Consider the following 19,003-nt stretch of genomic DNA (forward strand, 5'->3'; position numbering starts at 1 on the left):
GACAAAGAAACGCAAACCAGACTAAAAGGACAGAAATTCACAGACAACCAAAAGTCTGACCTGCAGCACTGGCTGAGAGGCACCAGGATGGACAGCTCATCATGGGAGTGTTTTCCAAACCTTTGAGGGAGGAGATAAAGATCAGAAGATGGAAGCAGGAATTATCACAAACACTACGTTAGACTTTGTTGTTCAGCCTATTGCTTCATTAATTCTGAGCTTCTTGAGCTTCGTGAGACATATTTAAAGTGAGCAGATGCAGTAGTTTTCAAAGAATCAATTTAATAATACCTCCGAATTTGCATGATGTGACATGTTTATTTAAGTGTTTTCGTTACGGTGGGTCAAACATTTAGTGGTTATTGAGACAGACACTTTAAAAGCAGCTAAGTGTCTTTACCCTCTTCCGTTGTCCAGGTGAATAATGAAAGTGTCATTTCCAAACTTCTCAAAAGTTTCATAATGATGTCGATCCATGTTACCTGGAGAGCAAAGTGGTGGGAAAATATAAGGACACTGTAGTTAATTAAAAAGTAAATATACCATTTATTCATCTGTAAATGCGATATATTGATATGTGATGTCATACCCAGTTTCATCTATTCTTACCCATTAAGAAGTCAAATATGGTCATATCCATGACGTCCAGCAGTCGAGTGCCTCGGTCATACGGAGGAGTCTGCTTAACCTCGTCACAGTAATCTGGATCCACCTCCCACCTGAGAACACAGAAAAAAGACATGTATAAAAAATAATGATATGTATATTTAGTCACAGTAATCAGCAAAGTTAAAATCTGGACTGAGGATTGAGGCATGCTGACTGATTCATGAATATGTCGTTTCCTTACTCTGCTTTCTTGCGTTTGTGGTAGGAGCGTCTCCAGGGGTTTCTCCATGTCTTGCGTTTGGCCAGGTTCAGGTCCGGCAGGAAGGCTGCAAGCGAGCCTTCGATCTGGTCCGGTTTACCGCACAGGGCATGCTCAGTGGAGCAGTAATACGAGCACTCACCGTAGAAGCAGACGTTATTGGCTGAGGAGAGAAAATAAAAGACACAATATTGACAAAAACAGCCGCATTTGTTGCTTTAGTATTCACCAATGAGCAGTTGTACTCCTCTTCAAGGCACCCTGACAACTACTCATATGTGACAAATGATCTGCTTTGCATTATATGCGTTCATTTGACACAGTTTGACTTTTCCTTTGCTCTGAATGAGACTATAGTTTCCTCCAATCACTGTCATACATAATATAATCTAGCGACATAAAAAACACTCAAAAATGTACAGCTTCTGGATTGAGTGTTTTTTTATGTATATATAAAACTCACTTTGCCGTCTGGTTGGTGTGTTAGAGCTTTAAGTCTCATCTTTGTAGAACTTTGGAGAATAAGATGACTTACAGTGCCACCCTGTGGTGACTTTTGGCTATGGTTTTATTTATCACCACACACTACAGGACATTCTTTTTATTTGTACTGCCTTGAAGAGCAGACCCGGACATACAAACTCAGACTACCCTCAACTACAGGAACATAACCCAGTTTACTTAAAGCTGTAGTGTCTTACAAGCGAAGCCAGTGTTGTTCTGTCCAAATAGTATGAGTGATGCAGCCAAATAGCTGCATCAATGTGCCAAGCAGCGGAGGCTGGCAGAGCTTCTACCTGGTGAGATAAAGAAGGTCCTCCAGAGCTTCTTATCCCGTGTCATATCCCTGATCTCCCTCGTCATGTTGACAAGTCGCCCTGCCACCGGGGGCACTCTTCGGAAGTCAAGGATCCTAAAGAATGAGAGAGACAAATTGGAAAGTCAGGTCTAAATTTAAACTGTATTACAAAATGTTTTAAACTTTACTTTGCCCTGAACAGATACAGCTAAAACATCTTCAGCCTCCAACTCATTCTCCCATGGTGCCCCGGGTGGTGCAGAGTTTTAGAGCGTTTGCAGCCAACCAGCAGAGCTATGAACACTGAGCACCTGCCCTGTCTTTGTGAAATGCTCTGACTTCATTTCTGAACCTTACTTGCTTTTATTATGTGCCTATTAATGCACATGCATGCCAACACAACAACAGCATACACTTGTGCTCCACATATGTCCATTATTCTCTAAACAAAGACAACCCAAAGAAAAAGTGAGACATCAGGATACTTTTTCTTTACAGAAGAATAATGTTCAGCAGTTTTCAATCAAACTTGGCAGTACAAAACTTGATTGTAACATCGCAGCACACAAGATTAATAATTAATCATCTTTACAGTGCTTTCTGTCTGAGTTTGTGATTGGCATCAAAAGCAGCATTGATTGATATCCAACATCCGCTTCCAAACAAAACAAGGATGGCAAAGGTGTGTGTGTGTGTGTGTGTGTGTGTGTTTGTCTGCCTCCCACCTGTCCCACCAACACACACTCAAACAGACAAATACAATCGGACCCTTTATCTATATTTAGATGCTCGTGTTAATTCTGCACTTTATGGCCTCAAACTCTTGTGCTCCCTTTCTGTCTCCATCTGTCTGTCTCTCTCATTATTTTCTTACATTCTTATGTCAGAACACTATACCTATTCAGCCCTTGTTTAGCTTGCCTTACTGTATATTTGCTGTCCAAATGACCCTGACCGTATGAGACTAAAGCTAAGCCTCCTGGGAGCAGGTGCACACACAGACAGACCGGCTGAGTGGAATAGAGTTGGCGAAACTTTAGCCTACAGAGGACAGCATTCAGGAGCTGCAAACTGCACCGCCATGTCGGTCCCTGGTGACAAAGGAGCACCTGTATGTGTATGTGTGTGTGTGTGTGTGTGTGTGTGTGTGTGTATTTGCTCGTAAGGGCATACTCAAGTGCCTTTTTGTGTGCACTCCGCCTATTACACATCCCTGAGTCACAAGGAGTTCACAACAGATGCAGATGAATATAGTAGAAAAGACAGCCAAGACTGCCTTTTCCCTTAAATCTTCAGGATATTTTTAGTTTATTTTATCAGAACTGTCTAGAATTAGAAATCAAATTAAAGAAAGTTTTAGCCTCCAACTCTGCATTGCTGGTTCAATATGAAGCCATAAACTAGCAATAGCTCAGACTGGTATCCAGAGGCTGCTGTGGTCAGGCAACTGGTCTATAATTCATAGGCAGCCCCGCATGGTGCACGCAATCCAAAAACTAAACTGCTCTTTAGAGGTAACAAAGGCACCCCCGCTCCTGCTCTAAAACCATGTCCTGGTGGAAATGGTGTGCCTGTGATTTCCTGTTTGGCTCTATCTTCCTGCCCACGCAAACACGTTGCTGACCTCATTTCACAGAGAGCGAGAGTGTGTGTTTGTGAGCATGTGTAAAGTAATTACCACACCCTCAGCAGACCTCAAGATGACCTGCGCACCATTAATCATCCTCCCCCAGAATCCCAAACTTATTACGTTTGACTCTTCTTCTGTTGAGAAGTTGTTTTTTTTACCTTGTCAGCTGAAGTCTGTAACGTAAAATGTCAAGTAAAGGAGATGATCCCAGCACTTGGTGTATTATCTAATCCCTCATGTACCAAATCCCATTCAAATGTTCACAGTTTAAGTCCATTAAGGCACATCTCCGGTTTATAAATGGGTTAAAGTGTTGTTGTCATTCTTCCTGGAACAGGCTGTGAAGGATGATTTGAAACGCACTCGGACAGGAAACAAATCTCAGCACAACAGGGTTTTTTTAGGGAAAAAAAGATGATAAATCTCACCTGTCCAAGTGAAAAGCGGCAATCTCAGCGTTGTGCCTCTCAAAGTCGGAGAAGTAGAAGAAGTCTGGAGGGGTTTCCTGCTCCCGGGTCTGCCTGATGGTAAAGAACACAGAACACAATTTTTTAGTCAATGCCATCCATTTACTTTTTAATATAATTTTCTTTTTTCGTTACATAAATAAACCTAAGTTAAAAGCAACAAAAAGATACATGATAAGACTAAAGAATAGCCCGTACATTTCTATATTTATATCCACCCTAAACTGAAAGAGATCTGTTACTAGAGGGACGGTACAAGCAAAGAACATTGTATGAGTTCATATTTTCAACTTTTTCATCTTTCAGCTCCCACTTTTGAGTACCAACTCATCAGGAAGGGGATGATGTTATAAACAATATCATAACAAAAACATCAGTATAGTAATTCTAAGCAATATCTCTTAATGACTGTGTGTTTCAATGCTAAGACATTTCTGCTCCTCAGCTTTCATTGGATTTCCGTCTCCTGCTGCGGGTGAAACTCATCTCAGCGTCTGCATCGCTTTCTAGGACAGAAGCTGATGCACGAACCTATGTGGATAAGGCTGCTGAAGGGAAGCTGGATAAGATTCTTGCTCACATCCTGCAGTTCCTCCCAGAAAACACACAAACACACACAGACAGCCACCCAGGAGATGTGATTCCTTGCCAACCAAGCCATAGATCTGAGTTAGGAACTGCTAGAAGCCTCTTTGTGTCTATCTCTCTGTCTGCTCGCTAGCCTGGCAGCAGGATATTATCTCTCCACATTCGCACACTTGCTTTCTCTTTCTTGCACACCTGACATTAACCTGCTGTGCTTTCACACAGTCAGCTAAACCTCTCTCGCACACATGTACTCATACATGCTGCCACTTAATATACCCCCTCCTGCTCCACCCTGCTTTATAATTCCTTCCCTTCTCCACTTAATTAGTGGATTGGATAGGGTGTGTTATTTTCCCTCCCCGTTCTCTTCCAATTTTCACTGACAACAGAAACTAACCTGTCCCATTCTTTGACATGTCAAGGATGCAGCCATTTAACCATATTCAATTGATGCCTTCTTTCTCACCCAGAGAGCGAGGAGGGGACTAATGGTGTTTTTATTTTCAGGGTGCAGGGCAGGGGATAGAAGCTACTGTGTAAATAAAGAGGGGATGGAATAAAAGATAGCAAGGGCCCTAGGTTTTAAAAGGTGATTTAACAAGCCTGTGGCCCACTTGTTATTGCTCAAATATGCCTTTATCAAGGCACCTTATCATTAAAGTTTGAACACTGAGATGTGAAATGGAAGCTTTATCTTCACAAAAACAGCTTGCACTTATGGAAAGTCAGTCAGCCAGAAAAAAGGGATAGACTAAAGTTGTTTCTCTATTGAGAATCTTCAGTCTTCAGCCAGTTAGTATAATGAATGATAATAAGCCTTTTCACCATATATGATTATTTTTTTTTTTTTCTTCTTCTTCCCCAATTTCACTTGGAGAATGTGTAACGTAACCCTGACTGACAGGCATTACAGGGTTGGGTTGCCATGGTCACCAAGATGTAAAATGCAATTTCCTGTCAGAGAGGAAGCTTAGAGATTTTGACTGTAAGGCAATAGCAGGTTTGTGATGTGATGCAAGAACACACTCAAATACGCACACACCCACTATGAAAAAAATCTAATAATTTCTCCTCACAGTTGTCCACACACACACACACACACACACACACACACACACTATAAGCAAGTGTCCTTGATAATAAAAGGCTCTTTATCTGAAGTAGAGTGTGATTAGGCTACAGCAAACGTACTGTATGTAGTTCAGCAGAATCGTCAGGAGTGTGTGTGTGTGTGTTTGAAGTGATGAAGCTGAATTGCTTGCCTATGTGGACGCAGTTTGTGCTGACTCTGCAGTTTTAATGCTCTTTAGCTTAGACGTGCACAGTGTAGGGTTATATTAGAGGGATGGGAGAGGACGAGGGTGGGGGAACACAACAACAGCTGTGGCCCAGACTCTGCATACACACTGTTTTTTCATTTTGTGTCTGTGTCTATCACACACACACACACACACACACACACACACACACACACACACACACACACACACACACACACACACACACACACACACACACACACACACACACACACACACACACTCGTAGCCAAACCGAGAGGGCAGCAGAGTTAAACCAAGTAAAAGAAAACCAATGCGCTAACCACTACTATGTCACCTTTTGGAATGAAATGTTCATGCTGACAGAAGGTGTGACACTTAGCACATAGTGTGTTAACAAAAGCATACAGTACATGCTCCCACTAACCTACTGCTGTGCTGGCATCTTGCTACTGATGCAACAGACAATGAGAGAGAGAGACAGACAGAGAGGGTGCATGGGAGATCTGTCATCTATTGATAATCCACAGCAGATTTTAGCCCCCCACTGACAGGTGTCTTTGTCTATCTGGCCCTCTGTCCTGTGTTGCCCTCTATCCTGTGTGTGTGTGTGTGTGTGTGTGTGTGTGTGTCTCTCCTAACCAATGTTTCCCACCATTAATATTTAGAAAACAAATTTCACCAAAGTATACATCATTTTCCCTCCCTCTTGACACAAGAAAAGGAGCACAGCTGTGTGTGACACGCTGAGTGTCTTTTTTGCGTGCAAGGGTTTTGGGGAAAAGCAAGTGATTAGTGTGATACAGTATATTCAGGACACTCTTGGGTAAATGCCACCTTGTAGAGTACACACAACACCTCTCAAGGTGACAGACAGGTGGAAGGAAGGAGAACAGGATGAAAGATTGTGAGATAAAACCTGGTGATTTGTTTCAGAGGGTGCTTGTCTGTGCAGAAGTATCAGAGAGAGCAGAGGCAAAGAGTGTGAAGGCTGTGTGTGTGTGTGTGTGTGTGTGTGTTTGTACATGCTTGTGTTTACATCTGCAAACAGCAACATACTGTGAGAGTATATACATTTTGTGTGTATTCCTGACTCTGTGTCTGCTGATTGCTCTTTATTGTCCTCCATGCTTCCTTGCTTCCTCCAGCATCGGTACAGGAGAGAGATCTAAGAATCAGCCCAGGGCCCTAAGGTAGCTGTCAAGATTGAATTTAAAATCAGTGTTACACAAGTTGTGTTCTAGCCTCAGCTATTTTCAACACACAGGGTGAAGCGCCACCAGGAGTGAAAGGCAAGTTATCTGCATGTGTGGGAAGCAGTATGGGCGATATTATAATACAAATTCTGGGAAAAAGACTTGAGTTAAACAAGATGGTTGATGGTCTAAGTCAGTGCTTCAATTTTAAAGTTATTAGATACTCATGAGCTGGGAGAGAGTGTGGAATTGATATGAAGACTGAACAAGATTATCCGTGTTCTGCTGCTTGAAGTATTCAGTATGTGTAAGTGTAGAGGTGCAAATATCTATTGATTGATCTTTTATCAGAGTCGGGTGCCCTCGGGAGTCATACAGTTTCATTAATGATGTGTATTAAAGATATGTTTAATTGAAATTATAGCATATGCTTTTTACATTTATGACCATCATGAAGGAAATGGAGGAAAAGGAGATGTCTCCTGCATTGGGTTCTAAAATTAATCCTTTAAGCTCATACTTGTGCATTTGTAAGACAAATATTTACCATACTTTCACCATGCCTGTGCACACTGTGACGATCAATCATCTCAAATGCGACATTTACATCTCCAGGTTAATGTAGCTTAAGGCTTTATATAAAGACACATCTCACTTATTTCTTCTTTCCCAATTATCTCCAGTTCCTTCATTCTGTCTGAGCTTCTGTCCATAATAAAACCTGCAGGCAAAAACAGAGACCTTAAATTTGGAATCTAAATGTACAGCTTTGAGGGAAGCTGCATAGCTGCGGGATAGGTCACTATCCACCAGAGCTCTCCGGCAACCCTTGAGATAGATGACAGAAACCATCTGAACTAGTGTAAATTGTGTCTGTGAGCATGTGCATGTGTGAAGTCATGTTGAGTCACGTTCGAGAGTCAAAGAGAGAGAATGTGCCTATCCAACGGTCTCATCCGGCCAGATGGCTGGGAGTCCCTGTCTGTAGATGTCAGGGATCAGACCCCAGCTTATGGATCTGCAAAGCCCTGCTGCTCTCTAACTAACTACCCGCAGGTGTATGCAGACTATACTGGATATACTGCTGGAAATAAATCACACAAAATACTATATGACTATTGACAAGTTGGGGATCAGGGACAAAAACAGGAGCTCAACTTCAAAATGAACAATCATCATGACGATGCTCAAAATAATCATTGTCAGTGATTGAAAAACACTTTAATGCTCAGAGGGATTAGTGCACAAATAATAAAAGGCACATTAAGCGAACATGAGTTTTATTAAAATCCCTGCCCACACTTTCTCTCTGCTCGTTTTAGTCTGGAAAGGTTCAGCAAGCACTTTGCTTGGGAGAGAAGTTATTTCCAATAGCTGACTGACAGTTCTCTTTTTCATACTAAGATATAAAAACATAAAAATGACTGCCTTGTGGTCGTATGCCTCCGCCAACCAGTAAAATGTCATCACTTCATTATAGTATCCTATTAGTAGGGCTGGGCGATAAATTGATTTTATCGATTAACTCGAATGTGTAGTTAACGTCGATTTGTTAAAATGAAAATCGATTTTCTCCTTAACATCCGCCGACGCTCCCCTCTGGGCTCCCATAGCTCCGAACGGGCTCAGCCCTCGCCCCGCGCGTTTGCCATAGAGATACACAAACAACATGGCAGCGACAGGGACTAACATTAATTCTTTTCTTAACTAGTAGTTTCATTACTTACTTATCCGTAATCTCCGCCGAAATGACCGGCAGCTCGCGGTGCTCTGTCCCCGGCTGAGAGTCACCTATTCTCGGATAACTGAACCACCAGCTACCGCTGACCTAAAGGACCACCATGCGGGGCACCAGAGGCGGTGTTGAGGAACTCTTTTGCGGCTCAACACATCTACTAAATGCCGCTGATACGACCAAGCTGTGACGGAGGTCTGTAGCGGCTTAAACAACTAGCAATCGCCGCTCTGTAGCACGGAGCTCCTCTTCGACGTTTGTTTCTACCGCTAGTTACTACGAAGGAGCTTGCTACAGACCATGGGATGTTAATGTACGTTACTCAGCAACAGGTGAAAATAGGGGCAAGGTTGCGCAATAACGTTAAAATGATTTGAACTTTTAGCGAGGAACGAGAAGTGAATTACCTGTATGTGTGAAAACAGCTTTATCTCACGCATCCGTTTGTTTGTTGAATATATAGCACCCCCCATCCATAAAAAGGGAAAACACTCAAACCAATTTATATTTCCACAAAATTGGGATGAATAATCATAATGGTATACATGCCCCATGTGTGTGCGCGTGTGTGAGTCAAAACAAAATAAAGTTAAAACTTGTTTTGAACAATTTCTTTGTCATCTGCAGATTGATTTTAAGTAGGGGGGAGAAAAAAAATCGATTTAAATCTTAAATCGGATTTTTTTGGAAAAAATCGGGGATTTTATTTTTAGGTCATATCGCCCAGCCCTACCTATTAGACATTTGTGTGAAATGTTGTCATAATTAACAATTTAATTCTTGAGTTATGGCCAATTTTTTTTAATTTGAGGTCACAATGACATTGACCTTTGACCACCAAAATGTAATCACTTCAACTTTGAGTCCAAGTGGACGTTTGTGCCAAATTTGAAGAAATTCTCTTCAGAGGCATCGCATTCACAAGAAGGGACGGACAGACAACACAAAAACATAATGCCACGGCTCTCGCCGGCGCGGGGGCTTTGACATTGTAACCTGTCCTGGAAATGTCAAATTTCTATATAAATAAATAAGCTAAGCAATTGCACTTGTTACAGTATACAACTTACACCGAGCTTAAAGACATGTTTTAACCCATTAAAATACTTTGAATAATAATTTGTGTCTAATATGGGTTTTTCACAAATATTAAAAAAATGTAACTAACAAACACAAGATGTCTCCCGCTGGTTTCAAATTTACAAATCACATTTGTTTAAGTTGCATACTGGACCTTGATTGGCTCTAAACTAGTTGGACGTCACAAAATCCTGCTCGTATGTCCACAGATTTAAAATGAACACAGAGAAACTTTCCCTTTTTCAGCAGCTGGATGTAAAAACATCCTTCTAGTGTCAAACTCTGCACATACAGTATGTCATTATGCACAGTGAAGCTCAAACATCCAAGTGAATTAACAATCAGCAAAAAAATAAACAAGTGGAGGCTTTTAATTGTTGTTTATAAGGTGCAGGTTTTGCAAAACGCAGCAAGTCATGCCATCCTCTACACACCCTGATTGGTCCAGTGCTTCTCAGATCAGACTAAACTGTAGAGTGAATGTTGAATCTCAACTTACATATCATTGTGTAACCTGAGCTTTATGTAGTTTGGCTTTGCGAGGCTATTTAAGAAGTGTCTGAGATGTGAAGAGTCAGTGTGAAGTCCATTTGGCTAAAAGCGTTCAGTAATGTGGTCAGGATTTTCAGAAAATCCCAAATGCCGGGTCAACATATAGGATTGTGTTATGTATAAAATACTGTAATTCCCCAAGTTGCAGCTATGCAGGCTGAATCTCACTTCCTTTGTCTGTGTCTACTCTGCTCTACATTCATTTTAAAACTATTTCTGAAATAGCTGCAATTTTTTTCTTTTCTTTTTTTCTCTGCTTGCCTTAATTGACTGGTGTGACATATTCACTTTTTTCCCCTGAGCATATGGCTCCATAGAGCACAGTGTTTAAAGAAATCACTGTAAAGACCTGATGCAACGCTGCAGAATTATATCTGGGCTTTTGGGATCCCTTCCCTACAATCATCTTAACGGGCTCCCCGGAGTCGTGAGCACACTTTGAATATGTATGAATAAAACTGGAAATCTTATTCGTATCACTGCGTATTTTTTCATTTTCACAAAGCTGCATTTTAGTGAATGCTTTTCCCTTTCAAAATAAGTGTTGTGCTTGTTACTTGATAAGCATATTCACTGGTGGCTTTCATTAAGAAGTGCTACCAAATGGCAGCTTTCCGATTTCAAAAGACTAAATGTTTGATGACTCAACCGCTTTTCAATTGCATTTCATTCACTCAGAATAATCAGAAAATAGACTTCACTGCAGTTTTTGTGACATTACACAACAGCTTACTGTAACATCAGAAGGATTATTTTTTCACAGCAAGATCTTTCGGAGAATAAAATGATTATTTTAGTCGGTGTTATTATGAAAATTGACATTTTTCTTTTAAAAATAATAATTCACACGTTTTACATTACAGGTATGTAGGACAATGTACTTTAGTTACAATGTATGGGTCACTTGGTCAACATGGAAATGACAACCATGGAGGGTTTCATACTAGTTTTATTTTGAGTTTGGCCTCAAATATAAAGACATTAAATCAGTTTGACATGAGAGGCCTCTGAAGAGGCAAAAGGGGACATTTGCGTTGCGTAATGTAACATTACACCAGCCTAGTGGACATTCATTAGACCAGCTTCGAGGGTACTGATGGATGTAAGTTAAATGCAGAGAACATGGACTCTGTGCGAGGAAAGAGGATTGGCACGTAGTGTAATTAAGGCAAGGAAGGTGTCTCAGCAGACGGAGTAATTTCTCTAAAAGGGCTGAAATTCATTTGGCGCCTGGCCATGCAGCATTTGTATGAGTCGTTGTCCAGTAAAGTCAAGGAGTGAGAGAGGATGGGAGAGAGAACGAGAAGGCATGAAATAACCACAAATTCCTTTAAAAACGAATTTCTTCACCAAGCTAAGAACTGAATGGACCTGACTTAGGACTGTGTGTCGCTTTAGCTCAAAGACCTCCACGTAATACTATGCCAACCAACATGTAACATTTACTCTCATATGCGTGGCATGAGGTGAAAAAGAGAAATGCAAATACACAGAAAAGAATGATTAAACAGTGGATTTTGATGGTGCAGCAACCTCCAGGTATGTGTATTTACTGTAGGTTCATATACTGGGATAATACTGCTGATTTCATTTATGCAATGTATCTGGAGTGTGTTCACTAAGGGGATTATATATGCTTGAAAGATGGGACAGGTCTTTATGCTTGTGGTTTGTCTCTCCCCTCTCTCCCACACTGTCACACACAACAAACAAAACGCACATCGGTTTATCCTCAACAATCAGGAGCAACACAGAGCCACACTTGGTCATATTTACATATCCATCCACAGAGGATTAACTGCTTTCAATAGCACAAGTCTGAGGCAATCCTTCACAGGATGCGCAATTCATGACAGGCATTGCACAGAATATGAACTATGAATTATGCAGAACATACACAAACATCAAGGGTATTCTTGGGTCAACAGCGATTAGATGTCAAAATGCGCAAGCTTGGGGATGTTTAGAACAATAAGCTTCAAAATGTGGCAGAGTGTGTTGACACTGCATACTGTGTTTCTCTCCTGCAGCTTTTTGCAGTATATTTGTCTACATAAATACCAATGCTGTACCTTGAACAGAATTTTTTAAGGCCAACCACCTGTTCCAAGAAAGTTCCCAAAATGTTTACATACTGAACATCCTAACCAGGTAACCTTCCATAAAAATTAGGTATTTCAACATTCACTGGGAATGGAAGAATGCTGTGGATTATTGTTACCACACCCAACCACCCTAACATGTCACAAAGCGCATTCATGATGGAGGGCACTAATACACATGAACAGAGGAGCACAGTCCCTCAACGATCCATTCCAGCAGGAAATTCCTCCAGAAAGCCTCTGCCAGTTGTCTCAATCCCTCACAGCTCCAAAAGTAGAGAGTAGTAGAGTTCGTCGGGGAATAATTCAACAGCCAGATTCAAACTACATAATGTGGGAAAAAGTAAAAGGTGGTATCTACCTTGACACTTCTGTTTTTACAGATACAACAAAAGATCAACAATGTCTGCAAAGGTCAACATCACTTCCATAATGAAAACAAACAGAATAGCACTCTGGGGATTTTAAGAGCTTTCTTGTATGTGTGTGTTTGTTTGTGTGTGTATGTGTGTGTGCAAGTTTTTCTTTGCCTGCACACAAAATCAATGGGCATTACCATGAGTCTTCATCTCACAGGGACTGAGTAACAAGCTCTGGTATTCAGCATGACATGTAAGCTGAAGCTGATGAGGAGGGGAAAAAAATCCCAGTCTGAACGTGTCAGTAAAATGCAGGGCTAGCGAAAAGTAGTCTCTCTACTCAGGCTGAGGAGGATTTGGGGAAAGATACAAGAAAGCAGCTACACTTTCTCCTTTCAAGTCTGGATTCCTGCAGATTGACTGTCATCTGAAACACCACGGGTCAATAACGTGTTCAAGTTTGAACACACGCATGGTTTTAAACGCTGCTCTGTTTCTAGACGGCTGCATGTTTTCTCTTAGTCATAAAATACATTTAAGGTTATAAAAGGCTACAAGAAATCTGTGGCCAGAGTGAAAATGCAATCATGTTCTTCTCTTGGGATAAAATTCAAAGCAGATTCCCTGCGTGGAAATTGGCAGACGAGTGGGTCAGAATGAGTGCTAAGGAAGAGGAGACTGGATTACTTGCCAAAACCATATAAATCATCCCTAAACTGAGAATATTTCCTGAGAGGCTTTGCAAGAAAGTCCATTCTCCGAGCTAGCCTGCGGTACAGGCCATTAACATTTATTTGATTATCACTAAGTAGTTGCTGAACAGCAAACACCAATTAGAGCAAATTATGTTAAATCCTGGGAAGCATTAGTTACCCAGACCCACCCACTGCCACAACACACACACACACACACACACACACACACACACACACACACACACACACACACACACACACACACACACACCACTCTCAGCTAGGACATAGTATGGTTTGAGCCAAGAGAAGTTAATTGGATTGTGAGTAAGCATTTTGGACATCCATTATCTTTGCCCATCTGTGGGAGGGAATATCTTGAGGTGGCTCATCCAAAACAATCCTATTATGTTGACCCAAAGATAAGAAAAATGCACACACGCACACACACTATTTCCCACATGCATACTGTATTAAACCATGTTTAATATCACCTGCTGCAGCTGTTAGAGATCCTTACCGCTCTCAAAATTATCTTCTCATCTTTCTCACTCGTACCCAGGCAGTGTGTGCCACCTTAAGGTGCCCTGGGTATAAACCAGTCAGTCATGTATCCACAAACACATCTCCATCCCTTTCCCCCTCTTTTTTTTTTACCCTCTGCTCGCTTTCGGCCCGTCACTCCCTTCCCCATCTGTGTCAACTTAAACTGAATGTGGACACACTGCAAAAGCAGATAAAGACCGTCAGATGCAAACATGTACACACACACACACACACACACACACAGAGATCCACAGAGGCTGTCATTTATTTTTGATTATCTCTAAAGACTTCACCCCTAATTAGTCCAATGTACAGCTTGTTAAAGCGCCTTATTCCAGTAGCGCGTGACTGATGACGGAATACCATTTGATTTAGAAGTGCTGTCTTTTGTTTTTAGCTACCTAATGAATGTTTATTAATTACCTGAGAAGCTTTGGGGTAGTCTTAACGACTTGTTCTGCTTAATGCTAAAAGCTCCTGAAGTTCATCCATCACTACATTGAACTCAGAGAGGGAACAGCTCAATTTTAGCAGGCTGTCAGTTATTTCAGCGCCGCTTTTCCTCACCGTCCCAAAATGGATTGCACACCACTGAGTGAAACCTAACTACATCAAACTCAAAAACTTTGATACCTCGACCAAAGAAAGCAATCAAATGAGTCTTTCCAGAAAACTATTTTGCGGGCGAGGCACCCAAATCGAGGCACGGATGTTTGTGCTTTGCTTCTCCCACAGCTGAACTTTTCTATTTAGACCTGTCAACAGTCTTGTTGTGCTCGGTGGTTTGCGGTCAGAGGCCGTTTCCTAAATAGAAACCATCTATCAGAGGCTAAAGTGGTGGCTGAGAGATGTCATTGTGGTCATGAGTGGGTGATGGCGGTGAAGGAGGAAGTGGTGAAACCACGGGAAAAACAGTTCCAAGGGTTGCATTTATCCTTGTGTAATAGCTAAGTGGGATGGAAAGAGTCCAGTGCACTTGAGGGTAAATAAAGATAATTTGTATGTGAAAGGAATAAGGAGGACACTTAGGATGTCTAGAACCAGTGGTGGAATGTAACTAGTACATTTAATAAAGTACTGTACTTAAGTACAAATTTGAGGTACTTGTACTTTACTTGAGTCTTTTCTTTTCATGCCACTTTTTACTTCTACTCCATTACTTTTCAGGGAGAAATATTGTACTTTTTACTCCAGTACAATAATTTGACGGCTTTAGTTACTAATTACTTTACAAATCAAGATTTTTGCCTCAAAACACAGTTGTTTATAAAATTCATGTTTTATTACACAGTACAGCTGAAATGATTAGCCGATTAAACAATTAGTTGATTGACAGAACTGTTTTGACGGTTTCCAGTTTCTAAAATGTGAGGATTTTTCTGCATTGAGTACTTTTACTTGTTATACTTTAAGTAAAGTTTCCTGATGATACATACTTATCAAAGATATCACTGAAAATGCATTACAGCACCTTTTCTAGTGTGCTAAATGATGCTCACAATGAGAAGAAAGCAAATGGAACTGGCTCAAATGTAAAAAGGCAAGAATCCGAGAGGCAAGATACGCTTCACTATTCCTGGTTATACAGCGTATCACGAGGCACTGTCCATGCATCATCGTGTGACGGCTGCACTTTGTAATGTGACCTTTAATGTCGCTGCAGATTGTGTCCCAATGCATCATCTTGTAATGATGATGTGTAGTTGGTGCATTGGTCCCCCTTGTGTATATACCTCACAGAGGGGAACAATAACATGAACATCCTACAATGTATTTGTAATCCAATTCATTACACAAAAAACATTCAAAGTATTTTTGCACTGGATAGCATTATTTTTTTTGTCTCACTAGCAGCATGGCTCTAGGGATGACAATATCAGGCTGTAGGTCACTTGGTCCCCCACTTTGTTCCATACGAAAATATCTTCACAGCTATTGGATGGATTGCCATGGAATTCTTGAACAGACATTTTTCAATCCCAGAGCATAAAGCCTACTGACTTCAGTGATCCCCTGACTTTTCATCTAGCGCCACCAGCCAGTTGATATATTTGTTTTTTTAGCAAAATGTCTTGAGAACTACTGGATACATTGACATTCAATTTGGTGTCTTGCTATCCAAAGACAGATGCCAGAGGATGACTTTGGTGATCCCCTGACTTTCATCTAGTGCCACCAGCAGGTCAAAAGTTTCACTAAAAATACAGTATCTCAACACCTTCTACAATACATGAATTGACACACAATTGTGTACAGACATTTATGGTTTCAGACCATGTATCCTGATGACTTTATTGAGCCCCTGATTTTTCATCTAGCACCACTAGGTCGACGTTGTGGTTTTGAATTCTCAAATTAAAAGAACTCTTTTCCATTGGGACGTTCATGATGATGCTTGAAAATGTGTTACATAGAGACTGCCTTTGTTTTTAATAGCTCTTATTCACCTACATCAGTGATTCTCATTTGTTTTTATTATTTATATGTACTGTCATTTTGTGATTGTTCCTTTCATTCATTTTTTACATATTGTAATTTGGGTAGTGTTTTATGATCAGATTACTTTTATGATCATATTATTTATTTGTACTCTAATGGTTTTATATTACTTTTTATTTGTGCTGTAATCAGGGCATCATTGGAAAAGAGAGGGCTCTCACTGGCCCTCCCTGAATAAATAAAGGTTTTAATAATAATAATTGCCATAAAATGTGTTAGACATTCATGACATTCATTATTTCTCATTTATAAGTGATAAACTCACCTCAACCCACATAGATGGAGCTGGCTGTCCACAATGTAGAATCAAAGAGAATCTGGTATTTTTATCTTTTCATACTAGTGTTGCTAGCCTCACCACCTGCCCACAGGTCCACTGGGGGGACAGCTGTTATTTGAGTCTGCGCCTGTCTGTGGATACATACAATCTTTGTCCAAATCTACTAATGCTGCTGTGTTATGACCCTAAAAGAGACATGTGGAGATTGTCTTTTCTTAGATGTAAAAAACAAATAATATTATACATCTGGGAACTGAAGATGAAAGTCTACTCTGTCCTTTGTTAAATGTAACAATTAAATTATGATCAAGAGGAGGTGACACACACACACACACACACACACACACACACACACACACACACACACACACAGACACCTCATTTGTGAATCTCAGAGATTCCTAGCACTCCTTTTGTGAACAATCTTCCCAGCAGTAGCAGCACTGAATGAGAGTCTCCCTGCACCACCAGCACAGAGGCTCTTCTGTTTGCATCACTGCTGCCCAGAGCTGCAAAAAGGAGGGTGGGAGGGTAGGGTTGACCCAGGCAAGCCCCTGGATCAGGTGGCCCGGTGATATCAGACCTGGCCACTGCAGCCCCTCCTACATCCTGCCCTGACAATGGGCAAAGCCAGGTAGAACCCTCCTCTGGTTTAATTGGTAGACAATGAATGCATTCTCCTCCCCTTCCACTGGCCTCTGTCAGGGGGATAGGGGAGTCGCATACAGCATAATTGCCACCATGCATGGGACAGGCTTAGACAAGCACGGGCCTGGCCCACAATGGATGTATTAACCTGTGCATGCTATCACAAAAGGCCCAAGTTACATAACCACAAAGCTATCACTCTTTCTCTCTGTCGAAGAACTGTTGTTTCATTCATTCGGCCTGGAGAGAAATTCAGGTGGACTGTGATAGATCTACCTGGGAAAGGCTGTTACTTAATGACAGAGCTCAGTTGTAAGGGGTGGTGCAGTGCATGTGGTCCCATTGTTAAGTAGCAACAGTTGATTTAGTGACAAAGTAAGAATGAAGCATGTGTGCTCTGTCATTTTCAGAGCACTATAAGGAAAAAAAAAAAAAAAGACTAATCTCCTTTTGGTCTGTCTAAGCCCAAACAATTATCCTCATTATAGCTTCTGAGAAGGACTAGAAAGGAAAAACATCAGGGCCATTGGCAAGATTTTATGTCACACAGAAAGTTGTTGTCTAACTTCTCAGGGTAAAATGTTAAAATGCAAGGTCTTAATCACAGATATTAAATTCACCAAAGCACTTAGATGACAATTATCCTTGTCAAAAACTCAATATAATGCAGCGTTCCTGTGTGCTCATCTAAGATAACCAACCAGGGACATTTCATGTAGTTTCAGCAGATGACTCCTACTGAAGGTACACAAAATATCCCCGCCATAAGTCAAGGTTTGGCCTACTTTCCTTGCCACATAAAAAGAGATACTTGTTTAAGGTGTCTAGAATTCACCTCCTGGAGGGAAATGAATTTTCAGCATTCCAGAAAAATGCTGCAAAGACATTCCTAGCGGGAAGCTCAAGAATTCCCCCATACAGTATTTTAGACTATAATGATATGTTAGGATGGCTTAGCAACATAACCATGCAAAGCAGTGACAAAAACAGGGCCAGAAACCACAACAAGCATGCACAATTGCAAGAATGTGATTCACTTGGATGTGGTGAAACAGAGAGGAGCACACACGCTCTGGTCCCAACCACAAATCCAAAAGCATGGACACAAATGCATAAAAACACAAACACATACACCATCTGAGATTCACATATCAGGATCAAAACTTTTGCTTTGAAGAATTACCAGACTTCTTGATCTAGTCGTCAAATATCCATCTTTTCAGCCAACTGTATGTTGCTGATTGATTGTAGGCAGAGATGACAAAAGTACTCACTTCTCGTACTCAAGTAGAAGTACAGATACTTGTGTTAAAAAATACTCTGGTAAAAGTAGAAGTACTGATTTAACTTCTTTACTCAAGTAAAAGTAACAAAGTACAGGCTTGGAAATTTACTTAAAGTATAAAAGTAAAAGTAGCCTTGCGAATGACAACCATTTTTTATGCAAAGCTACCTGGACCACACAAATGAAAAACTGGGACTGGGACTCCAGGTTAATACGATTCTGACTGAGTAGCAAGATATGAATTCAAATGTGATTCTGTGAGATTTCACAGATGCAGTTTCTCTTGGGAATGTCTTGCTGCTCGTCTGTAGAATCTCTGGGATCTCCGTTTTCTTCATTTTCAATCATATCGCCATCTGTACTACTATGTACTAACGTTACCATCATCAAGCCA

The 19,003-nt window shown here is 40.9% G+C and overlaps 1 protein-coding gene across 1 annotated transcript in view; it reads right to left on the reverse strand.

The window, feature by feature from the left end:
- The window catches only part of fam20ca (FAM20C golgi associated secretory pathway kinase a), a 35,126-nt gene that overhangs the window by 2,297 nt on the left and 13,826 nt on the right, over positions 1-19,003 (reverse strand). Inside the window, exons 4-9 of the mRNA XM_031312739.2 lie at positions 3,726-3,818; positions 1,666-1,781; positions 851-1,031; positions 610-719; positions 401-482; positions 61-120 (exon numbers count right to left, since the gene is read on the reverse strand). Coding sequence (XP_031168599.1) covers positions 61-120; positions 401-482; positions 610-719; positions 851-1,031; positions 1,666-1,781; positions 3,726-3,818 — 642 coding nt within the window. The remainder of the gene's footprint in view (positions 1-60; positions 121-400; positions 483-609; positions 720-850; positions 1,032-1,665; positions 1,782-3,725; positions 3,819-19,003) is intronic.

This window comes from Sander lucioperca, chromosome 21, assembly GCF_008315115.2.
Source record: "Sander lucioperca isolate FBNREF2018 chromosome 21, SLUC_FBN_1.2, whole genome shotgun sequence".
Taxonomy (NCBI): Eukaryota; Metazoa; Chordata; class Actinopteri; order Perciformes; family Percidae; genus Sander; species Sander lucioperca.